The 26,516-nt window shown below is 41.3% G+C and overlaps 1 protein-coding gene across 1 annotated transcript in view; it reads left to right on the top strand.

The window, feature by feature from the left end:
* FMO4 (flavin containing dimethylaniline monoxygenase 4) overlaps positions 1 to 26,120 on the top strand; it is a 34,040-nt gene extending 7,920 nt beyond the window's left edge. The window contains 6 exon segments of the mRNA XM_019918376.2: positions 9,382 to 9,524; positions 10,428 to 10,624; positions 11,689 to 12,041; positions 17,809 to 17,878; positions 24,039 to 24,393; positions 24,395 to 26,120. Coding sequence (XP_019773935.2) covers positions 9,382 to 9,524; positions 10,428 to 10,624; positions 11,689 to 12,041; positions 17,809 to 17,878; positions 24,039 to 24,393; positions 24,395 to 24,466 — 1,190 coding nt within the window. The 3' untranslated portion in view covers positions 24,467 to 26,120.
* The last annotated feature ends 396 nt before the right edge of the window (positions 26,121 to 26,516 follow it).

Raw genomic sequence — 26,516 nt, 5'->3', positions numbered from 1 at the left:
TGGTGGGTCAGCTTCAGGCTTGCCGCTAGTCTATGGGCTAAATACATAATCACATAGTACCAAAGGAATATATAACTGCCTCTATAACAATGTTTCTATGAGGAAATGTGTCACAAGTGTCAAATAAGAGATGCTTTGGGAATTAAGTGTCTTGTCAGGTTTGAGGTGGCTAATCCTTTACTCCTAACTACCTTCAGTCCCACTGCGACTATAACTAAAGAACACTGCTGCAGAAGAGCAATCAGGGGCTGAGAGGTGATGATCTTTGTGGCAGCATGAAGTGTCCAGACTGGCAGAAGTGGGCCCAAGGAAAGAGACTGGCTAAACATAGAGTAGCAACATAGTTTTGGATCATCTTGAGAGCAGACATTTCTACATACTTTAATGACCTCAGGGAGGTGGGGGAGGAATAATTGTAGCAGAAATATGGAGGTGCCCCTTTCTTTTGCCCTAAAACCCAGATATTGGAGAAGGAAGAAACCCACACACATAGATTTTAGAGGCTCCCCCTGAGGGGGTCTTGGTTTATGACCAGACTTTAGAAGAATCCGTTATGGGGGACAGCAGTACAGATAATCCCAATTTCCTCTGTGTTTCCAGAGTGAGGTATCTTGGTGAGTGGATACGATGTAAACTTTCCAGAAGTTCTGGTCTGCTACAGTTCCCTGCAGGCAATGGCCCTGGATAAGTAGCATTTAGCATAATGGTTATGAACAAAGCTCTGGATCCAGACCCTGTGCTAGTTGCTTAATCTTGGATGAACATAACCTCTCTAAGCCTCAGCAAAGTGGAAATATAAGTTCCCATCTCAGAGTAGTGATGAGGATTAAATGAGATCATCATGTAAAATACTTAGTATAGTACAGAGCACACAGTAAGCACTCTATAAACAATAGCTACTACTGTTATGGATCGTGACCTTTAGTAAGCTATTATCCACCAGCTGAGAATTGCTTGGAAGAACCTGCTTCCTAAGAAGCAGATGCGTCCCCCAGACGAAGAAGTATTTCTCCCTCTTAGTTAAGTTATAACCCCAGTTATAAGCCTCAGCAGCCATTCCATCTCAGTGCTGGATCCCCCCAGAGCCCATACAGGAATCACGGGATGGGTGGCACAAAGTGCAGTTCTGCAGGTCACCCCTCTTGATTCTTCTCTCTCCCACACCAAGAAGTTGTGTAAACGTGACTCTCTAAACACACATCAGTTGTAATCATTAGTTACAGATTAGTGGTGGCAAATGCCTAATTATATTTGATCAATTATTAACAAATGTTCTTAAACTCTGTGAGCGTTGTGCATGGACTTCAAGCTTCTGGTCTTCCTTCTCCTAAGGTAGTTGCTAAGCATTTTTCAACACATAACAGTAGGGGAATAAGTATAAGATGAAGAAACCACAATAGCAAACTATTCCAGAGATATTTGCTGACAAGGCAAACTAGGCCCTGTGCCTCCTAGCAGACCGTTTTTTTTTTTTCTGAATTAGTAGTTTTGATTTACCAAATAGATTCCTTTGGGGCAGGGGAGGGGGCAAGGCATTATTGACGTATCATTGATTCAGAACTACCTATGCATTCCATACTTTTTCTTGGGTCCCCTGCTCAAATATGCAATTATGGAGAACCTATTATTTGAAAAGCATTGTGTTAGCTACATACAAAATCTATGAACCAAGGTTGAGCCCTCAGGAAGCTTCTCTCCAGCCAAACCTCAGTGAATAGGTTGAAGCCCCACTCTCTAATGCATTCGAGGCACGTGTTCTTCCCCCTTCTTGAAACCCTCTTAGGGCTTCGCTTTTCAAATTCCTAATCATCTTTCTAATGTCATTCTTTGGAAAAAAAAAAAAATCACCTCCTCCAGGATGACTTCCTTGACTCAGTCTAGGCTGATGCCCCACTGAAGGCATCGTAACACCTCCTGTTCTGGGGGGCAGCATAGTATCATGCTTGACAGCTGAGCCCAGAGTCAGATGACCTGACTTCCCGTCTGGCTCTGCTACTTACTGTATGGGCTTGGGCAAGTTGCTTAATCTCTCTGTGCCTCCACTCTCAGCATTAGTAAAATTGCATCATAATATTGTTCACCCTATGGGGTTGTTGTGAGGTTTAAATTAATTAATATGTATAAAATCCTTAGAAGAATGTCTAGGACTTGCTAGTAAGGTCTGAATAAGCGTTAGTTAGCTCTTGTCTGATTACCTATTTCTCACTCGAGGATGAACTCTTTAAGGGTAGAGACTGCCTTTTATTCTCACATCTCCTAAACCTAAAACCTGAAACAGTGCCTTGGGCTATACAATGTTGAAAGTACAGGTCATGTAATATAGAGTTATTAACCAACTGTACTTTTTCTTGTAATGTCCCTGCAGGTCTCATCTGTGGGGCTTGTCCTTCTCCTGCCCTTGGTTGCAATTTCAGGCCATTCCCACCGCTTTTCTGCTCACTCTCAAATAATGAAAAGTCCCCCTCTGTCATCTTTTTTTTTTTTTTTTTTGGCCATGCCATGCAGCATGTAGGATCTTAGTTCCCTGACCAGGGATGGAACCTGTGCCCCCTGCAGTGGAAGCAGAGAGTCCTAACCACTGTCCGGACTGCCAGGGAAGTCCCCCAACTTCTCATTTTTATAGCTGAAATGTTCTGTCTCGTGTAATAGTAAAAACTGGCAATTACCTGTAATGATGAAGCTTCTCCCCTCCCCCAGCCGGCTCCTGCTTTGTGCTGACAGCAGCAGTGAGAAGAGATGGTGCGCTTGGCTGCTCTCTTCCTCTGCCAGTTCCTCCTCCAAACCTTTCACTCACCAGCTGCAGTCTCTGGCCCTTCCAGAATTGGAGTCAGGGCAAGGACAAGAAGAAGTAAGGGGGCAGGAAAAGTCTTTCTTCACTGGCACCAACCAGGTGCTAGTTCTCTCAGGCCTTGGGGGTGTTTAAGATCCATGCTTTGGGGGGTGCTTTCCTAGGCTCTCCTCCAGAGAGACGCCCCATGACTAGGGATCGTTCCGTGCAGCCCCTGTTGCTACAGACCAAGCACTCTCAGACTGGCCACTTTACAAGTCCCTAAACCCTAGCTCCTCCCCAGGTCATTTCCATAGACTATCTATTAAGGTCTCGTTGCCAGTCCAGATGGCTACCTTGTGCAAAGTGCCTTTAAATTGGCATCAGACAGGCTCTCTCCTACATGGCTTTCATCTGGTCCACATGAGACATGTATTCCACACTGTCATCAGTAGTAGATGAAAAACTTGCTACTGGTGCAGCCACGCCTTGCAGGCAGTTCCAGTCACAGCCTTTCAAGCGTGGGTCACACACCAGTCTCTGTGCTCCATAGACTCCAAGGGTCGAGGTCTCGCAGGGGTCTCCCAGAAGCCCCTTGAATATTGCTTCGTGTCAAGGAGACAAAAAATGCAACAGCACTTTAAAATCCTTTCCTGAAAGTCTCCAATTTCCAACCTCTGGCCACTTTGACTTCAATCCCTGAAAGTGAGAGGCAAAGGATCACAAAACCGGTCTGCATACACCTTCTTTGCAAATTCTGCCTAGTGGGTTTAGCACCTCCCTAGGAATGTGGCAACTATTTGTTGCCATATTTAGTGCATTTAGTTTTCAGCTTTGGGGGCCTCAGCAGGCAAAGACTCCTATTAAAACATTGTGTTATATATAGTAGCTCTTCAATAAATGTTATTGAGTAAATGAATGAATCAGTGACTGTCTGGTAGGAGAATGATAGGTTCCAGGAGACAGTTTCATCTTTTTACATTAAAATTGCAAAAGTACTTGAAGCATTGGGGTGAGAGGCTGAGGAACCCTCTAAAGTGAAGCGCCTCCCTTTCCGATTCATTGTCAGTGCTTCATCTCACAGGTCACAGGGTCTGAAGGTGGCTGGCCCCATCGCTGTTTATTTCCTCTGCCACCTCTCATTGCTGAAGCTGTTACCACCGACCCTTTCGAGCTGGTCCCCAACGAGGGTCCTCCTGCCCGGTGCTGTTCAAGCCAAGAGGCCAAATTTGGTTCAGAAGCAGAGGAAAGCTTTATTCTTTGATCAGAGAGTGGACAGGTGCGAGACCTGGCTCTAGAGCAGGCGACCCCCAGGACGTGGTGGGGCTGCTTTGCAGGGTTCTGTCAGCAGGGAGGGGGCAGAGACAGGCACAGGCTCACACTCCAGATCGAAGTTTGGACCCAGAGACTCTGCACACAGCCCATCACCGCCACCACCTTCAACTGAGGGTCACGTACTGCGCTTCTGCACACTCCCCTGAGCTGAGGCATCAGCGCAGCCGTTTCACACTAGGAACTCAGGTCTGAAGGGCCAGAAGCGAGGCCTCTGCACGCAGAACCCTGTGAGCAAGTGACACTAGACTAAGCACAAAGGAAAAGACAAAAAGGTTAAACTTTATCTTATTACCCAGACTAGGCTCTGCTGGTGACAAATCCCTCCTCTCTTTTGTCCTTCTCCTCATTCTTGAGGGGCGCTAGGGGGCGCAGGTCCATCTTTTGTACCCCCCTGGAAGAGGACCAGACTTCTTCCCAGATGCCTTTTAGATGCATTTGATGGTCACCAGGCCTCAACACTAACTGTTCGTATTGCTGAGCGACCATCATTTATCTAACCCTTTGGAGACAAAGGACACCAGATAATTTAAGATACATGGTCCAAATATTAGCAAGAGCAAGTTTTTCCTAAAAATGCAGGTATCTAGGTCTTTTGCCTGTAGGCAAACGTGCCCTGATATGGAGGCTCACTGCAGTGGCCTAAGTATCCCTGGTCACACTTTGTTGTTTTTTTGGAAGAAAAGCTTCAGGTCAGAGAGAGGTTCACATGAGTCAGGGGGGGTCCATGGCCCCAGGTTGTCTCTCCAGAGGTAGCGTTTAGGGTCCTCTTCACTCAAGGGTGATGTGCCCACAGAGCGATCCCTGCAACGTCAGGGCAGAGTAGGTGGTTAGGGTCACCGAGTGGGGTCCGTTCCTCTTAGGACTGAGCTGGTCTTGCAGGCTGCTGGTTTTCCAGGTTTTTAGGTGTCCCCAGTCTCCTGGCCAGAATGGGTGGAGGGCCAGGTTGGTGGATGCAGGCAGCACCTGGTTACCATATTCCATGAAAGCTTTCATAGTTTCTCCTCCCTGGAGGGCACACTTGAGTTGTTCCATTTCAAGTTAAGGCGTCCCTTCTCTCGGGCTCGGGTAGTGGCTGTACCATAGATGAGTTCAAATGCACTTAACTTTCACTTATCCCTTGGGGCTAATCACATGCGGAGCAGGGCAACTGGAAGCAACTTCATCCAGTCTTCTTGAGTTTCTGGACATAGCTTGGCTAAGGCCCATTTCAAAGTCTGATTGGAGCTTTCTACTCTCCCCAACAACTGAGGTCTCTAGGCTGAGTGCAAAGTCCACCCACAGTGCCCGTTATCCCCTTCATCACTTGAGACACAAATGCTGGACCATTATTACTTTGTAGGGACCCTGGAAGCCCAAACCTGGGAATTATTTCTTTTAGTAACGTTTCTATACACCCAGAAAAAGAGTCTACTAGCACCAAGAGATACCTGAAATTGCCAGGTACTCTCGCCATGCCAGTAAAATGTCTGCTAATCTTCCCCAGGATATGTCCCTCTGGTCTGAATGGGCCTCACCTGGGGGCCTCTAGGGGGTCTGGTGTTGGAGTTGTTCATTGTGCAGATGGGGCATGTCTCAACTATCCGACTGATTATACTTTTCATGCCAGGAGTTACCATGACCTCAACTAGCCAATTATATACCTGTAGTGAGTTCCTTGATGAGCCTCCCTGATGGCTTGACAAGCTGCAGTTTGGGTGAAGAAGTATTGCCCGTGTTCACTAACTAGCCACCCATGGCCTCCTAGATCTCTGTCGAAGCCCCATTTTCAGGCTCTGTTTAATTCTTCCTCTGTGCAGATTGAGGAACAATTGGATGGATCTGGCCTTTGAGGTATGAGGGGTAGTTGCCAAGTTACTGGTTCTAGGGCTGCCCTTTCAGCAGTTGCATTGGCCTTGTCATTTCCCTTTATTACCTCTGCATCCTTCTCTTGGTGACCCCTACAATGAATCACTCACCTTTTTTGGAAGCTGTACTGCTTCTAAGAGCTTCAGTATTTTTAAGCCATGTTTCACCTGTTTATTCTCCACAGCAGGCATACTTCTTTCCTTCCAGGTAGCCCTGTGTGTGAAGGATGGCATATCCTGGGAATCTGTGTAAATATCTGTGTAAAATCTTCCCTGTCTAAGACTCAGGTGAAAACTATCAACTAGGCCTTTTGGACAGAAGTCCCTGGGGGTAGGCTTCTTGCTTCTATGACTTAGGTCTGGGAGGTCACTGCCTATCCTGCCAGCCTTTTTCCTTCTCTCATAAAACTGCTCCCATCTGTGAATCATTCCTCTTCAGTGTTTGGGAGAGGTCACTTCCTAGGTCAAGGCGACTGGAATAGATCGTGTCTATGGCTTCTATATAATCATGCTCCAAGGGCCCTATTTCTGTGGGTAGCAGGGTAGCAGGATTTAGCCTGTGACAGTTTTTTTATGGTAACAACTGGGTTGTCTAAAGGCATAGCCTGAACTTGAATCGACTTTCTGGGGGTTAGGCATTCTGTTCCCTTACAACTTAACTGAAGCCTGAACCCGGTGTGGAGTCCGTATAGTGATTGGCTGACCAAATGTTAACTTTTCAGCCTCCTTTAGCAGGGTTGTAGTAACTGCTATTGCTGTTAGACAAGAAGGCCATCCCTTAGTAGTTTGATCTAATTGTTTGGAGAAATAAGCAACCACCTGAGTAAGGGGTCCCATTTTTTGAGCTAATACCCCAAGGGCGATTCCCTTTCTTTTATGAATATAAAGGTCAAAGGGTTTAGCTAAATTTTGGAGGGCCAGGAGAGGAGTCTGAAGTAACTGCTTTTTCAGTTCTTCAAAGGCCCCTTCACATTCTGAATTCCATTCAAAAGGATCATTATCTTTTCTTTTCAACTTTTCATACAGAGTCCCAGCTATTAAACCATAGTTAGGGATCCAGATGTGGCAAAACCTGGCCATCCCCAGGAAACCCCTAAGCGGTCTTTTAGTTTCAGGAGGGGTGAGGCAGCAAATGACTTCTTTCCTTTCCTGGGGTATGCTTCTCTTGCCTTCTGTGAGAACGAAGCCTAGGTAGGTCACCCTAGTTTGTGGTGTTTGAACCTTTTTCTTGGATACCGTATATCCTTTATCTGCTAGGTTGTTCAGGGTGGTTATAGTATTTTTGTCAGAGGCCTCCTTAGTAAGGCTGGCAATCAGAATTTCGTCTACATACTTGAGGAGGGTTCCCTCCTCCAGATGTAGATATTTTAGGTCTTTAGCTAAAGTTTCCCCAAAGATGGTGGGAGAATTTTTGAACCCTTGAGGCAGGACTGTCCAGCAGTATTGTTGTTTTTGTTGCATGTTTGGGTCCTGCCACGCAAAAGCAAAACTTTCTTGTGGCTCTGTGGTTAATGGAATACAGAGGAAGACATCTTTTAAATCTGATACAGAGTCCCAGGTCCTGGTGGACAGTAGAGCGGCCAGCAGGGTGTAGGATTAGACACTACTGGGTGTATATCTTCAGTGGCTTCATTGACTGCCCTGAGGTCCTGTACCATCTGGTATTTCCCATTGGGTTTCTTTACAGGGGGAATGGAGGTATTACAGGCTGACTGACATGGTCTAATAAGGCCCTGGTCAGTTAGGCCCTGTGACACAGGCAGTTTCCAACAAGACCTCCCAGCAGAGTGGGTACTGTTTTCTATTGGGCCATGTATGTACAGATTTTAGATGGACTATCATGGGACTGGCTCCTACAGCTCATCCCATCCATCCCTGGGCCCAGACCTTGGCATTTATTCCAGGGAGATCAACTTGCTCTGTCTGGGGAGGTTTGTCCTCAGCCATTAACATTATCATCTTGTGCCCTTTGTCTAAGGGGACACCAGTCTCCAATTTGTCTCCCATTAGGTGTATAGTAGCTCCCAAGATATCTCTTCCTAGCAGAGGTACGGGGCACTCGGGAACATGCAGGAAGGAATGGGTGAGCCTATGTTTGTCCAGTTTACATTCTGATGGTTCTATGAATGCTCGTTCTTGGACCTTCCCTGAGACCCCCATAATTTTACAACTCTTGTGACTGAGTTTACCTGATCTGGTGTTCAGAACTGAGTAAGTGGCATGAGTGTCAACTAAGAATTCAACAGGCTTTCCCCCCATGTCCAATATTAGGCTGGGGCTCCTAGGGGTCAATTGGTGTGCCAGCTTAGCAGCCCCCTGGCCCCATCATTCTTCATCTATCTGGCACTCCCTTCCAAAGACTCAGGGTGGGTGGTAGTATAGATTCAGAGGCATTTCCTGAATGCACTTCTGCACATGGTCTGCTGAGCTGAAGTGTCAGGCACAGCCATTTCACACTAGGAACTCTGGTCTGAAATGCTGGGTACAAGGCCTCTTCACATGGTATCCTATGAGCAGGTGAAACTAGACTAAGTACAAAGGAAAAGAAAAAGGTTAGACTTTATTACCCAGTTTCTACTTTTATTTCCAGGGAATTGTTAATGGACTTTGCCAGTGACACAGCCACCACTGTAAATAGCTCTGCTTCCACTGTTACTACCATTCCTAGTTTATATGAATCCATGGTTTATGTCTGTTATATATGCCAAGGAGATAATTACCAAAAAAAAAATCAAGAGGAGAAATATTTGGTAGCCCTTTTCATATATAGTATATCAATATCGTAATAGTGATACTTCCATTGACAGAGTGTTAGGAGCTTGAAAGATCAGTCAGAAATACAAATATAAATAACAAAAGAATAAAGTATAAATAAGCATACAGTATAATAAGACATTAAGCGTATAATAAGACACAAAGTAAAATAAGCATGAAGTAACAAGCCTAAACCACAAGAATAATTACTTTATTTACATGAGAACATGCCACACAATTTCTTTTTGTAAAAAGGAAAATTTCTTAATTCAATTTGTAAGCATGTTATATACATAAATCACATTTTTGATAGAATATATCTATTGGGTAAAATAACATGCATCAACAGTCTACTTCTTGTCTAGGATGTTCAGGTCATGCATGAGATGTTTCTTATTATTGTGTGCAGTAAGCTTGATTTCCCTAAGTAATTGCTTTAAAACGGAACACGCATGAAATATAAGTTCTCCTATGTTTTTAACAAGGCATGTTATACTAAATCAGTATCTGAGCTTACAGCATCCAGTGGGATAGGGGATGATATACTGGTTCTACTGCCTGCAATTGGGAGCAAGAACAAAGGGCTGCCATATTTCTGGGACTTGCCTTTTCCCACAGACCCTATGCCTGCCAACGAAGGAGTTACAACTCTAGATATTTCTGATCCCTCTGTCCCTTCAGGAATCCATAAGTTTAAAGGCCAGATCCTGCACAGTCAAGAGTACAAGATCCCAACAGGCTTTCAGGACAAACGTGTCTTAGTGATCGGTCTTGGGAACACTGGAGGGGACATTGCAGTGGAGCTCAGTCGAACCGCAGCTCAGGTACACCATCTCTGAATCTGCACTCCCACCCCCAGCATCATTTCTGGTATCTGGAGAGTGGTATTCAAGATTATAAAACACACCGGCCAATCGCTAAATTATGTGGACACAGGGTAAGTGAAAAAAAAATCTTGAAAATCCCTAAAGCCTCTCATAACACACGCTTTACAGAACTGAAAAGATGTCCAAGAGATGTCCAAGAAGGGTCTAAGAAAATTGTGTGAATGCCAGACCACTAAGTATTTTTCAGAGGTACCCCTGGAACAAGATCAAATGAGCAAATTGTTCTACCCATGCCAACTGTCTTTCTTTCACACTCTCTCTCTGTAATTCTGGAAAGAAAATCCATGTAAAAAGAGAAAGGGGAGGTTGTTTTCTGAACATCTCCAAGTTTTCAATTAGGAGTCAGATTTGTACTTCGTTTTGAGGTAAAAGCACCCGTTACTTTGCCCAAGAAGTATGCATAATGATTTTAGAAATTCCAAGCATAGATCCACAAATTAGAAATCTATTCCACTTTATCATAAATTATAGGACAATGATTAGATTTAGAAATAATAGATTTTTATTTAATTTAGTTAAAATTGCTTGCTCAAAACCTCACTTTAAATCCTATATTATTTACATGTAAAACATTGCCAGCTCAATAGCACATGTCTGCTAGTACTATAATTCTTTACTTTAAACATGATGAAAATACTTAACCGATACATAGGTCAGGTCAAAGTGATTTATGAAAATAATGACAGCGGGGGAACACCTAGTCATTTGGAGATCTAGGTACAACTTCACCAGTCCTCTGTTGTTATAAGACCAGAATGTTATAAATCGTTTGAAACATATTGAAGAAAAATACTACAAAACTGATGCGCATGTATTTATCCTTCTTGCCTTACTTTTTAGGTTCTTCTCAGTACTAGAACGGGTACCTGGGTCGTCAGCCGCTCTTCAAATGGGGGCTACCCATTTAATATGATGGATACAAGACGCCACAATTTTACTGCACAAGTTCTGCCTTCATGTGTACTAAAGTGGAGTCGAGAGAGGGGCTTGAATAAAAGATTTGATCATACGAATTATGGACTAAATATTACTAAGGGGTACTTATATTTTTATTTAATGGTAAAGTTATTTAATCAATATTTCTCATTCTATTTTATTCAGAACTCAAAATGTTCAATAATTGTGACATTGCCTTTGTTTATCCAAGCTTATTCTTTTAAGACAATGTCTATCAGTACCACAGAAGTTCTTGAAACAGGAGTACTCTCTGTCTGGTAGCAAAATAGTAATTGATGAGGCTAGAAGAAAATGAAGGACGGAAACTTTATTTCCAGTTTGAAGATTACGAAATTTAAATTGGCCTTGAGGGTTCACAGGATGGCTGCCATCCACAAATAGAATATTTGCAGCAACAGTGAGTGCAGATGGCCAGCTCTCACTAACCTTTAATAAATGTCTACTCTGCCTGAATGATTAGAGGTATGAATTTCCAATAGAAATTCCTAGAGTTATATATTTTAATACACATCTATATAGAGCTACACATTGGCAAGGAAAAGGAAAACTGAAATGCATGTAAAGTCATTAAATGTGATTTTTATTATATGCATGACCCAAATATTTTTTCTTGGGTAAGATGGCTTTCAACTTACGAAGAAAATTAATAACAACGAATGATTCAATATGTAAATTTTATAGACATTATGTCTGCTGCAATTAGGTAGAATGATGTTCATAATGAAAATATTTATTATGAAAATCTATCAGTAGATTCAATTTTTTTAATCCAAAAATTTTTTTGTAATTTCCTCTTTGCCAAATGCCAATCCTTTGAGGCCTGGGTGATGTGGACCCAAAACTGACTATCAAATGGATTGTTGTGTACTTGATCCTGACATTGCTCCAGAAATTAGACCCAAGAGACAGAGAATTTTAAACCCCACAGGAAAGAGTAGGTTTAGTCATTTTCTACATGCCTTCTACTGGGAGCAGGAAAACAAAAGATGTTATAGAAACAGTAAGTCAGATAGACAGCTCTGAATTAGACATTGGTCAATTTACTCCCTTGACGTGGCAGATATTTTGAATTGACTAAATAAATCATTTGCTGAGTGTCTTATAAATATAACCACAGTGAATAATTTTCTCCTCTGTGTCAAAGGAAAAAACCAAAAACAATTGTGAATGATGAGCTGCCAACCTGTATCCTCTGTGGGACAGTCACTATGAAAACCAGCGTGAAGGAGTTTACAGAAACCTCTGCTCTCTTTGAAGACGGGACAGTGGAAGAAAACATCGATGTTGTGATCTTCACTACAGGATACACCTTTTCTTTTCCCTTTCTGGAAGAACCTCTCAAAAGCCTTTGTACAAAGAAGACATTCCTGTATAAGCTGGTCTTTCCCTCAAACCTAGAGAGGACAACACTGGCTATGATTGGCTTCATCAGCCTTACAGGATCCATCTTAGCAGGCACGGAGCTCCAAGCACGATGGGCCACAAGAGTATTCAAAGGTACCTGGACTCTATTTAAAGCCCTATGTGAACAAATGAGTCTTGAAACCAGTCCCCTGAGATTTAGCTAAAATCAAACAAATGTGAGTTAAAGTAACATAAAACATCCAAAAAAATTTTAGTGAAGAATTAATTTTATATATGTGTAATATTATGGTGGGTGTGCTTATGTCATTAATGTGACTGAGTGGAAAAAGAGGCTTTGACTCTGTGGATAGAATAAATTTGGACAACAAAATAAAATCACATTTCTCAGAGTAACTGAAAATATTAGAAGCTTCAGGATCCTGTTTTATACTACTCTAGTCAAATCAAGTCTAGTTTAGTCCATTTACTCCTAAGTCTTTCCATTTATGACTATCAGTAGAGTTTTATATTGCTTCCTAAGAAAGACACTGAAATAATATACGCTGTGAATAAAGTTGAGGTCTAAGGAGATAGTGACTTTTAAGCAATGCCCATAAAAACACTGTAGACACTGGACACAGATTGCTATCAGTTATCACTCTAAGAGCAGAGGTGATAGAGTCAGGGCTACTGGGGTCCAATCCCAACTCATTAGCTTTGCAAGGACCTCTTTAAATCTCAGTCCCTTTTTCTGTAAAATGAGAATAAAACCTGTTTCACAAAGGTTTTGTAAAATGAATAACGTCTACAAAGCAATTAGCACAGTTCTTGGCACAGAGTAAATGCTCATTAACTTATAGCTGTTGTTCTTACTATTGCTATTATTATCATACCTCTGTAAAGTAGGGCAAGTTTTAGATTCATAAGCATTTTAAAGAATTCCATTTGTAACTGTATTATTGCATTTGTAAAAATATAAACAGCAATCACAGTTGAGCCAACCAGCTGTCCTTTAGCAGAATTATACCCTTAATGAATAGAAACAATCACCAATAATTAATAAATAGCATATAACACAATATTAGGTAATATTGATTTCTGTCACACTGTAAAAATGTATTAGATATCAACCATACTTTAAAATGTTCTCCTAAATTGACAAACATGATATTTTAACTGGGAGGGTGAGGAGTGGAAGGGAGGAGAAGGTGATTAGGAAATCTCATTTATTTGTATTACAGAAAAAATTCCATGGCATTTGTGATTAAATTATTACAAATGTTTACTTAAGGCTAATTAAAGTGCTTTCACAGCATTTTCCAATTATATTAAAACAATAGCAAAGATCAATAAAACTAAAAGCTGGTTCTTTGAGAAGATAAACAAAATTGATAAACTATTAGCCAGGCTCATCAAGAAAAAGAGGGAGAGGACTCAAATCAATAAAATTAGAAATGAAAAAGGAAAAGTTACAACGGACACCGCAGAAATACAAAGCATCATAAGAGATTACTACAAGCAACACTATACCAATAAAATGGACAACCTGGAAGAAATGGACAAATTCTTAGAAAGGTATAACCTTCCAAGACTGAACCAGGAAGAAATAGAAAATATGAACAGACCAATCCCAAGTAATGAAATTGAAACTGTGATTAAAAATCTTCCAACAAACAAAAGTCCAGGACCCGATGGCTACACAGGTGAATTCTACCAAACATTTAGAGAAGAGTTAACACCCATCCTTCTCAAACCCTTCCCAAAAATTGCAGAGGAAGGAGCACTCCCAAACTCACTCTGCGAGGCCACCATCACCCTGATACCAAAACCAGACAAAGATACTACAAAAAAAGAAAATTATAGACCAATATCAATGATGAATATAGATGCAAAAATCCTCAACAAAATACTAGCAAACAGAATCCAACAACACATTACAAGGATCATACACCATGATCAAGTGGGATTAATCCCAGGGATGCAAGGATTCTTCAATATACGCCAATCAATCAATGTGATACACCATATTAACAAATTGAAGAATAAAAACAACATGATCGTCTCAATAGATGCAGAAAAAGCTTTTGACAAAATTCAACACCCATTTATGATAAAAACTCTCCAGAAAGTGGGCATAGAGGGAACCTATCTCAACATAATAAAGGCCATGTATGACAAACCCACAGCAAACATCATTCTCAATGGTGAAAAGCTGAAAACATTTCCTCTAAGATCAGGAACAAGACAAGGATGTCCACTCTCACCACTCTTATTCAACATAGTTTTGGAAGTCCTAGCCATGGCAATCAGAGAAGAAAAAGAAATAAAAGGAATACAAATTGGAAAAGAAGAAGTAAAACTGTCACTGTTTGCAGATGACATGATACTATACATAGAGAATCCTAAAGATGCCACCAGAAAACTACTAGAGCTAATCAATGAATTTGGTAAAGTTGCAGGATACAAAATTAATGCACAGAAATGTCTTGCATTCCTAGACACTAACAACGAAATACCAGAAATAGAAATTAAGGAAAAATCCCATTCACCATTGCAACAAAAAGAATGAACTACCTATGAATAAACCTACCTAAGGACGTAAAAGCCCTGTACTCAGAAAACTATAAGACACTGATTAAAGAAATCAAAGATGACACAAACAGATGGAGAGATATACCACATTCTTGGATTGGAAGAATCAATATTTTGAAAATGGCTATACTACTCAATGCAATCTACAGATTCAATGCAATCCCTATTAAATTACCAGGGGCATCTTTTAGAGAACTAGAACAAAAAATCTTAAAATTTGTACGGTGACACAAAGGACCCCGAATAGCCAAAGCAGTCTTGAGGGAAAAAAACGGAGCTGGAGGAATCAGACTCCCTGACTTCAGACTATACTACAAAGCTACAGTAATCAAGACAAAATGGTACTGGCACAAAAACAGAAATGTAGATCAATGGAACAGGATAGAAAGCCCAGAGATAAAGCCATGCACCTGTGGTCAACTAATCTATGACAAAGGAGGCAAGGATATACAATGGAGAAAAGACAGTCTCTTCAATAAGTGGTGCTGGGAAAACTGGACAGCTACATGGAAAAGAATGAAATTTGAACACTCCCTAACACCATACACAAAAGCAAACTCAAAATGGATTAGAGACCTAAATGTAAGACCAGACACTATACAAATCTTAGAGGAAAACAGGAAGAACACTCTGTGACATAAATCACAGCAAGATCTTTTCTGACCCACCTCCTAGAGTAATGGAAATAAAAACAAAAATAAACAAATGGGACCTAATGAAACTTAAAACTTTTCGCACAGCAAAGGAAACTACAAACAAGATGAAAAGACAACCCTCAGAATGGGAGAAAATATTTGCAAACAAATCAACAAAGGATTAGTCTCCAAGATATATAAACAGCTCATGCACCTCAATATTAAAAAAACAAACAACCCAATCAAAAAACGGGCAGAAGACCTAAATAGACATGTCTCCAAAGAAGACATACAGATGGCCAAGAGGTACATGAAAAGCTGCTCAACATCACTAATTATTAGAGAAATGCAAATCAAAATTACAATGAGGTATATCACCTCACACCAGTCAGAATGGGCATCATAGAAAATCTACGAACAACAAATGCTAGAGAGGGTGTGGAGAAAAGGAACCCTCTTGCACTGTTGGTGGGAATGTAAATTGATACAGCCTCCATGGAGAACAGTATGGAGGTTCCTTAAAAAACTAAAAATAGAATTACCATATGACCCAGTAATCCCACTACTGGGCATATACCCAGAGAAAACCATATTTCAAAAAGACACATGCACCCCAATGTTCATTGCAGCACTATTTACAATAGCCAGGTCATGGAAGCAACCTAAATACCTGGCGACAGAAGAATAGATAAAGAAGATGTGGTACATATATACAATGGAATATTAGTCATAAACCGGAACGAAATTGGATCATTTGTAGAGACGTGGATGAATCTAGAGACTGTCATACAGAGTGAAGTAAGTCAGAAAGAGAAAAACAAATATTGTATATTAACGCATATATGTGAAACCTAGAAAAATGGTACAGATGAACCAGTTTGCAAGGCAGAAATTGAGACACAGATGTAGAGAACAAACTTATGGACACCAAGGGGAGAAAGTGGGGGCAGGGGGTAGGATGAATTGGGAGACTGAGATTGACATATATACATTAATATGTACAAAATAGGTAACTAATTTTTTAAAAAAGCCACAATGAAATATCGCCTCATACCTATAAGAATGGCTATTATCAAAAAAACAAAAGATAACCTGTGTTGACAAGAATGTGGAAAAATTGGAACCCTTCTACACTATTTGTGGGAATGCAACAGTGCAGCCACTATGGAATATAGTATGGAGGTGGCTAAGAAATTAAAATTAGAAGTACCATATGACCCAGCCGTCTCACTCCTAGGTATATATCCAAAAGAATTGAAGTCAGCATCATAAGGAGATATCTGCACTGCCATATTCATGGAAGCATTGTTCCCAATAGTCAAGATATGGAAACAACTTAACTGTCCATCAGTGAATAAATGGGTAAAGAATATACAGACAATGAAATATTACTCAACCTTAAAAAAAAAATCCTGCCATCTGTGACAACATAGATGAATCTGGAGAACATTATGCTAAATGAAATAAGTCACAGAAGGACAAATGCTGCATGATCCCACTTATATGAGGAATCTGAAATAGTCAAGCTCATAGAAGCAGAGAGTAGAAAGGTGGTTAGCAGGGACTGCGGGAAGGGGAATGGGGAGTTGTTGTTTGATGAGTATAAAGTTTCAGTTATGCTAGATGAATATGCTCTACAGATCTGCTGTACAGCACAGTGACTATACTTAACAATACTGTATTACACACCAGAAATTTTGTTAAGAGGGCAGATCTCATGTTATGTTCAATAAAAAAAAAAGACAATCCCAAAACAAAAACAACACAGAAGACTCTTAAGTACCTGGATTTTTTAGGTATTTTATAATGAGCTCAAAAATGCTTATCAGAATGACAGAGCTCAGCCCTTCCCCCTCCCCCGTTCAGAAAAAAAAAAAAAGGAATGACAGAGCTGAGAAAACAAAACTTGATTAGATCACACCATAGCAGTGATTGCAAGCCTCTCCAGAAAGCCTCCAAGAGGCAGTCTGGGAACCACCAAGTGAAGTCTTTCCAGCTTTATACAGGATAAAATGATCCTAGTGGCAAGTATACTACAGAGCTAAGTCAGACCTTTCTCATGTAGGTTAGTAACCCCACACCCTGGGGTCAGCAACTTGGCAACTGACAAGGGCAGGACTGGCCAGAAAAGAGAGACTGTCCGTGTCTAGGTGGATTATTGAGAACAAGCACATCCTCACAACAGCTCAAGCAGACAGAGCCTTTGTGAGATTGAGAGACTGCCTGGCCCCTTCCATGCCTGAGCCTCCCCATGTAACAAAATGAAGACATACCAAAGCAGGGTTATAAGAATGGGGTCATTTTAAGTGTTTACAGTTAACCAGCTAATAGTTTTAATGCACACACACAAATATAATGTGGAGGTATATATACAATATAATGTAAATAATATTATATGTCAATATATGTAAAGTGCAAGCAGATGAAGAGGGGCAGGTCCTGATGACCAGTGCAGTGCAGGCTCAGCCACGGGGCGTCTGTCCTCACAATTCCAGCAGTACAGTACCCTGCTTAAGTGAATTCAGAGGAGGAATTTACCTCCAAAAAATTACCCTCTGCACTCTAATTCCATTCTAAGCTTTGATGACCACATGTTTTGAGGTTGGAGCAGTGGGGGGCCAGAAATCAGGGGGAGGAGAACTCAACGGAAGAGGCACATGTGACTTTACTGTTGTTTCTGACTTTCCTTACAGGACTCTGTAAGATACCTCCATCTCAAAAATTGATGGCTGAGGCTACGAAAAAGGAGCAGCTCATAGAAAGGTATGAAATATAGCCTGCTACCAATATATTCCATTACAAAAAAAAAAAAGATTTTCAATATAAAAGCCATTCCTAGAGAAGCAATGTGGTAGGATGGAAATAATTGCATTATGAGTCAGAAGAATATGTTTTCAGTCCCTACTTTTCCACCAACTAGATTTGTGGCCTTAGATGTGTCCAATGGAGGGACCAGGTCACTCCACTGAGTCTGGCCCAGGACAGATGGCAACCCTTTGTTCACTTGCCCTCAAAGCCCTGTTCTCTTTGTTCTCCTCCTACTTCTCAGGCTGCTCTTTCTAGGCATTTACAGGTGTCTCCTCTTCCTCACTCCTGAAAAGTGGTGAACCCCAGCCTTAATCCTCAGACCTCTTCTCACTTCTATTAACACTCACTCCTAGGTGGCCTCACCAGGCCTGTGGCTTTAAATGCCATCACACACTCATGGCTCCCAAACTTGGATCTCTAGCCCAAATCTCTCCTCGGAACTCCAACTCTTAATCCAACCCCCTCTAGATAGCTCCACTTAGATATGTAATAGGTGTTTGAAATTTAATATGTCTAAAAACTAACCCTCGACCTCCACCTGCACATGGGCTGCTCTGAGACTTTCCCCTTCTCAGTCAATGGCTACTTATTCCAGTTGAACAGTCAAAAACTTTGGAATGATCTTTTTTTCCTCTTTTTCTCTCACATCCTCAGCAAATACTGTCAACTCTTACCTTCAAATAAATTCAGAATCCAGACCCTTCTCACGACCCTGGCTGCTACCACCCCAGAACAGGCCACTATCATCTCTCACCAGGACACTTGCTGTCACCTCTTATCTGGTCTCTGTACCTCCCGTCTGCTATTCTACAGTCTAACCTTGACGTTGCACAAGAGTGACCAATGCTAACATTGCTCTTCTGTTGAAAACCCTCTGCTTCCCATTTCACTCCCAGAAACTTCCCTGCAGCTCTGCACCCCTATAGGCAACCAGCTACCTCTATGCCCTCATTGCCTCCCGTTCTCCCACCTCACCCATACTGCTCCAGTCACTCCAGACAGCTCCCTGCTCTTCCAACATGCCAAGCATAGCCCCCTCAGAACCTTTGCACTTACTGTTCCCTCTGCCTGGAATGTTCTGCCCCCACCCCGTACCTGTAGGTTCACTCTGCTCAAATATCACCTAATAAGAGAGAAGCCTTCGCTGAGAACACTGTATAAAATGGCAAACCACTCAGTCTCATCATTGCCTCTTCCCCTTTACCCTCCTTTATATTTCTTCATAATTCCTATTACCGCTTGATATATTCTATATCTATTTGGCTGGGGTTTTTTTTCTACAGCCTGATGATTTTCCCTGTTAGAATGTAAGTTCCTTGATAGCAAGGACTTTGTTTTACTCACTGTTGAACTCCCAGCACCTAGGATGGTGCCTGTCATGTGATACACACTTAAGACTGATTGATTAATTGAAGGAAAGAATGAATAATTGAAAGAATGACATTGGCACATCATGAAGGTTTACTAACAACAGAAATAAGTGGGAACAGAGCCTTCATATACACTATACAGTTGACCCTTGAACAACACAGGTTTGAACTGCGTGGGTCCACTTACGCGTAGAATTTTTTCAATATATTGGAAAAATTGGGGGAGGTTTGTGACAATTTGAAAAAACTCACAGATGAATCACAAAGCCTAGAAATACTGAAAAAATTAAGAAAATTTAGGTATGTTATGAATGCGCAAAATATATGTATCAGATACTAGTCTATTTTATTATTTACTACCATCAAATATACAAAAATCTATTTTAAAATTTATCAAAACTTGCACACATAAACACAGACCATGCATGGCACCATTCACAATCAAGAGAAATGTAAATAAATGTAAATAAATGATGCAGTATTAAATCGTAACAGCAGAAACTTAACTGTAGTATATACTGTACTACTGCAATAACTTCATAGCCACCTCCTGTTGCTATTGTGATCAGCTCAGGTGTATCAACTATCAGCTTAATATGTCATGTGATGCTAATCATCTCTGCAAGAGCAGTTCATCTCTCCAGTAAATTTCGTGTCTCAGTAAAAAGTGATCTCTTGCAGTTATCACGTATTTTCCGTCGTGTTTAGTAAACCTTGAATAATACCACAGGACCCATACAAAAGTGTCACTAGTGATGCTAGAAATGCTCCCAAGGAGGAGAAAAAAGTCATGACATTACAAGAAAAAGTTGATATGTACAATAGATTGAGGTTTGCTAGCTGCAGTTGCCTGTCTTTTCAAGATAAATGAATCCAGCATAAGGACTGTTATTTTAAAAAAGAAAATTTGTGAAGCCATCGCTGTAGCTATGCCAGCAGGCATGAAAACCTTGCACTTTTTGTGAAATACCTTTTTATCTTGTATTGAAAATGCAGCTTTTATATGTGTGCAGAATTACTATAAGAAAGGCATAGTTATAGACTAACATGACTTGAGAAAAAGTGAAGTCATTACACAACAACTTAAAGCAAAAGAAAAGTGAGGAAGATTGTAATGCCAGAGAAGGATGGTTTGATAACTTTAGAAAGAGATTTGTCTTTTGAAATGTCAAGATAGGGACTCCTCTCATGGCGCAGTGGTTAAGAATCCACCTGCCAATGCAGGGGACACGGGTTCAAGCCCTGGTCCGGGAAGATCCCACATGCCACGGAGCTACTAAGCCCACGCGCCACAACTACTGAGCCTGCGCTCTAGAGCCCGTGAGCCACAACTACTGAGCCCACGTGCCACAACTACTGAAGCCTGCACGCCTAGGGCCTGTGCTCTGCAACGAGAAACCACTGCAATAAGAAGCCCGCACAGCACAACGAAGAGTAGCCCCCACTCACCGTTAACTAGAGAAAGCCCGTGCGCAGCAACGAAGACCCAATGGAGCCAAAAATTAATTAATTAATTGATTAATTTTTTTTTAAATGTCAAGATAATGGGAGGAGCAGCTTCTGCTGACCAAGAGGCAGCAGACAAAGTTCCAAGACACCATTAAGAAAAGGATACCTGCTTGAACAGGTGTTTAATGCAAACAAAAGTGCCCTATTCTAAAGGGGAAAAAAAGGCCACAAAGGACATTTATTAGTAAAGAAGAGAACTAAGCACCAGAATTTAAGGCAGGAAGGCGTAGGCTAACTCTACTGTTGTGTGTAAATGCAGTCAGGTTTATGATTAGGACTGCCTTATCTATAAAGCTGCTAACCTCAAGCCTTGAAGGGAAAAGATAAATACCAGCTGCCAGTCTTTTGGGTGTACAACAAGAAGGCCTGGACAATGAGAACCCTTTTTCTGGATTGGTTCCTTCCATGCCTTGTCCCTAAAATCAGGAAGTTCCTTGCCAGTAAGGGACTGTCTTTTAAAGTTCTTTTGATATTGGATAATGCCCCTGGCCACCCAGAACCCATGATTTTAAAACAAAGCGCTGAAGTGCTCTATGGAAGGAATTGTCAGTGCTATGGAAGAAAAGAGAACATCGGGAAAGTCTGGAAGGATTACACCATTGAAGATGCCATTGTTGTTATATGAAAAGCCGTGAAAGCCATCAAGCCTGAAACAATAAATTCCTGCTGGAGAAGACTGTGTCCAGATCTTGCGCGTGACTTCACAGGATTTATGACAGAGCCAATTAAGAAAACCATGAAAGAGATTGTAGATATGGCAAAAAAAAAAAAAAATAAAAAGCAGGGGGTGAAGGGTTTCAAGATAAAGATCTTGGAGAAATTCAGGAGCTAATAGAGAGAGGGCTTCCCTGGTGGCACAGTGGTTAAGAATCAACCACCAATGCAGGGGACACTGGTTCGAGCTCTGGTCCAGGAAGGTGCCACATGCTGCAGAGCAACTAAACCCGTCTGCCAGAACTACTGAGCCTCCGCTCTAGAGCTCACGAGCCACAACTACTGAGCCCACGTGCCACAACTACTGAAGCCCGCATACCTAGAGCCCGTGCTCCACAACAAGAGAAGCCACCGTAATGAGAAGCCTACACACCGCAATGAAGAGTAGCCCCCGCTCGCCGCAACTAGAGGAAGACCCAACACAGGCAAAAAAAAAAAAAAAAAAGCTTAACAGAGGGAATTCCCTGGCCATCCAATGGTTAGGACTCTGTGCTTCCACTACAGAGGGCAAAGGTTCGATCCCTGGTCTGGGAACTAAGACCCTGCATGTCACGCACAGCACGGCCACACACACACACACACACACACACACACACACACACACACACACACACACACACACACACACACACACACACGAGCTAATAGAAACCATACCAGAGGAATTAACAGAAGACAACTTGATGGAGATGAGTGCTTCTGAACCAGTGCAAGATGATGAGGAAGAAGACATAGAAGAAGCAGTGCCAGAAAACAAAGTGACATTAGACAATCTGGCAGAAGGGCTCCAATTATTTAAGACTGATTTTGACTTATTTTATAACATGGCCCCTTCTATGATACAGGCACTAAAACCAAAGCAAATGATGGAAGAAGAATTGGTACCTTATAGAAACATTTTTAGAGAAATGAAAAAGCAAAAAAGTCAGACAGAAATTACAGTGTGTTTCCATAAAGTCACACTACATGTACCTGCCTCTTCAGCCTCCCCTTCATCTCCTCCACCTCTTCTGCCTCTGCCACCCCCGAGACAGCAGGACCAAGCTTCCTCTTCCTCTGCCTCCTCAGCCCACTCAATGTGGAGATGACGATGAAGACCTTTATGATGACCCACTTCCCCTTAATGAATAGTAAATAATCATCATGCCCTACTGGCAATAGATTTATCTGTTGTGTTTGTGCGTCTGTCTTCATGTGAAAATCTAAAAACTGCACGGCAAGAATTGTATGAGAAGTTTTTGTGTCACCATCGTCATCGTTGCTTAAGTATCTGTCATGTAGAACATCATGTGTAAGACTTGTACTGAAGTGGATAGCCCATCCTTACATAGGTATAAAGTGAGTGATATTTACAGTAATATAAAATTAATAATGTGTTAGTTTTCTTACTATTTTCTAACTTTGCTTTCAAAGAATTACGTTACTGTACAGTATGCCTCTTTCTCTCATATTTGGAGAAACTGTCTATCAGCCTGTCATCACAGGTAAGTGGGTTTTTTTAATGTAACAATGTTTCCAATACTGTACTATGAATATGACTGTAATGCTGTATACCATAAAAATTTTATAATGATTCATTCATTAGTATATAGGCTAGGGTTCCATGAAATAATCACATTGCTGCTGCTTCTTCATTATCAATGTATGATTCATTATACTTGTAAATAAATATGAATTTCTCTTTCACATTATCTTTTCATTTTTGATGTCTAGTGTTTGGGATACAAACAACATCTACAGTATTTTGTATCATATAAGACAATATTGATATAGTTACCAATAGACAATTCGTCTTATAAACAGATGACATAAACTCATGGTATTGATGAGTACAGTACAGTACTGTAAATATATTTTCTCTTCCTTATGATTTTCTTAATAACATTTTCTTTTCTCTAGCTTACTCACTCTTTTATATGAATACAGTGTAGAATCATACAACATACAAAATATGTGTTAATCTACTGTTTATGCTGTCAGTATGGCCTCCAGTTAACTACTAATAATTTATTAGTAGTTAAGTTTGAGGGGAATCAAAAGTTTCATGTGGATTTTCAACTACATGGTGGGTTGGTGCACCCAACTCCCTCGTTGTTCAAGGGTCAACTGTACTTATATCTGTATCATGTTCAGTACTGCTACGCCAATTATGGTCCTCTCAACTCACAATTAACATCAATAAAAATAATTTAGGTAGCTATATATGTGATGCTTTCTTATCATGTTTATTTATTCAACAAATAAGATATTTGAACTGATCTGATTTTATCCTCCTATCAAATTCAAGAACCTAAAACATTATTTAAATCTCCTCTTCCAATTGCCTCCTTCTACCATCTCCTTTAACAAAATTAATTATGCTCACAAATACCCTATGCAAATAAACTCCTCTTATTTTTTTCTCTTCAACACAGAAAAACATTCCTGACATGGTTTGACTCCAATAGAAAGAAACAAAATGGTGGGAGGTGGGGTAACTCATAACTTGAAAATCAAAAGTGATCCATCTTCTTTCCTATCAGGGGTTTGATGAAAGATACCAGTGGAGACAAACTTGACTACATTTCCTACATGGATGAACTTGCTGCCTGCATAGGCACGAAGCCCAATGTCCCACTTCTGTTCCTCAAGGATCCCAGACTAGCTTGGGAAGTTTTCTTTGGACCATGTACTCCTTACCAGTATCGCCTGATGGGCCCTGGAAAATGGGATGGAGCCAGAAATGCCATCCTGACCCAGTGGGACAGGACACTGAAACCCTTAAAAACTCGAATAGTTCCCGATTCCTCCAAGCCTGCCTCCATGTCACGTTATTTGAAAGCTTGGGGGGCACCTATCCTGCTCGCCTCCCTTCTACTGATCTGTAAATCTTCACTTTTTTTTGAAATTGGTGCCAGAAAAACTATGGGACAGAATTTCTCCTTACTTAGTAAGTATTTGGCGAGGATAAATCTGCTTGGTTATGAGGGTTGTACCAAGTCATATTAATTCTATTCCCAAATATCTTGTGTTTTTCACTTCTCTTCTCCATCATAACTGTTATCATCCAAGGTTAGGTCTAATCATCTCTTATCTGAATTATTGTACTATCTTTCTCTCTAGTCTCAGTATCCCCTTTTTTTTTTGGCTCCTTTACCTAAGCAATTATTCTAAAATAAAAAATGTTGTCATTGTTTCTATCAAGATCCTGGCAGGAATAAGATAGAACTCAAATTAGGTAATTTAATATAAAGATTATGTCAAGTGGTTTGGGCAGAGTGCAGGGAAATCATAAGTAGAATGAAATTCTGCCAGACTAGTAACAATGAGGTGCTTCTACCATCCGTAGGCCTAATGAGGAAAGGGGAGAAAACAATTATGAATAAGAGAGAGGGAGAGAGAGAGAGAGAGATTATGTACAGAGGGCCACCTCTCAAGAACTATGACCTCCAGCTGACCAATGAAGGCAGTCCATGGTGACTCCAAAAGTACTAGGGAAATTAATTGCCGAATCTTAGGCTCTTCCATCCCGCTGCCCGTGCTCCCCAGTGGCCTAACCCAACCAAAATTTAGAGGGCAAGGTTACCGACTATTGTGGATTTAATTGCACCCCCCCACACACCAAAAGATATATTCAAGTCGTAACCCCTGGTACCTGTGAATGTGACCTTACTTGGAAGTAGGATCCTTGCAAATGTATATAAGTTAAGATGAGATCATACTGAAGTAGGGTGAGCTAGATCCAATATAAAAAGAGGATCCTTATAAAAAGAGGATAAGACACACAGAGACACAGTCACAGTGGAGAATGCCACGTGAAGACAGGCAGAGATTGGAGTGATGCATCTAAGGATCGCCAAGCAAGCAAACACTGGAAGGTAAGAGAGAGGCACAGATCAGATTCTCCCTCAAAAGCTCCAGAGGGAGCAACCCTGCCAACAATTCCGGACTCCTAGCCTCCAGAACTGTGAAAGAATAAGCCACCCACTCTGTGGTACTTTGCTATGGCAATCCTAGGTTACCAATACACCAACTGATGTGTTAGGAGGCGAGCCTCCTAAGCCACGGAGCAAAGCAAAGATGATGGGGAGTGTATAGGAAAGGGCAACCAGAAAGGATCCAGAGCTGACACGTTGCTTTCCAATGTAAAAGCCCTTCAAAGTTTGTCCCTTGATTAGAGATAATAAATTCCTTAGCCTGGAAGAGGAGACTCTTCAGGACCTGAGTCCCTTTGCCTAGGTCACCAGAATCCTGTCCTGCAGCTACCCCTCCACTTCAAACCCTGCCATCTAGTACTACCAGACTACGGACTGTGCTGTACCTCCTCACTTTGGCACAAGGTGTTGCCTCTTCCAGCCCGTCGAATCCATACCTGACTGTCTTTCTAGAGAGAGCTTGATCTTCACCCTCTGTGACGCCTTCCCTGATTCCCCAAAGCAGAGTTGACTGCCCCTTCGTAATGATTGTGCCTCATGTACTACTCTCTCATTGTTCTGTTCTTGCTATAGTATAATTTTCTTTTTCTGTCTCCTAATGAATGGTGAGTTCTTGAGAGGAACCATGTTCAGCTAAAACACTGCCTGATAAAACGACTGCAAAATAAATATTTGATGACTGAACAGTGACCTCACTGGCTGACGTTCCTTGTCTCTCCTCTTCTACCCACATTCTTTTCTTCTGCCAACTTGATAAATTACCTCAGATTACCTCAGCTCTGCAAATGAACAATGACAGTCCACCAACACCTATTTCACAGACAGTCTTTGTGGCAATCAGAATAAATACAACTAACTAATCCGTAACTGAGAGCACTGGTTCAAAGTGCTAACTCTAGTATTCAACCTGGATTATAATCCCAGCTCTTCCATTAGCTGTAAGGCCTTGGCCAAATTACTTAGCCTCTCTGAGCCTCAAGTGTCCTCAGCTGGAAAATGAGGAGAAAAGAATAGTATCACCTACCTCAAAAGTAAACATTAAGTTTACTTAACAATATAGTGTGTTACTTACACAGTAAATTACCT

The sequence above is a fragment of the Tursiops truncatus genome, chromosome 1, assembly GCF_011762595.2.
Source record: "Tursiops truncatus isolate mTurTru1 chromosome 1, mTurTru1.mat.Y, whole genome shotgun sequence".
Taxonomy (NCBI): Eukaryota; Metazoa; Chordata; class Mammalia; order Artiodactyla; family Delphinidae; genus Tursiops; species Tursiops truncatus.
Note: the sequence above shows the minus strand (reverse complement) of the source record. Positions and strands in the feature narration are given on the sequence as shown.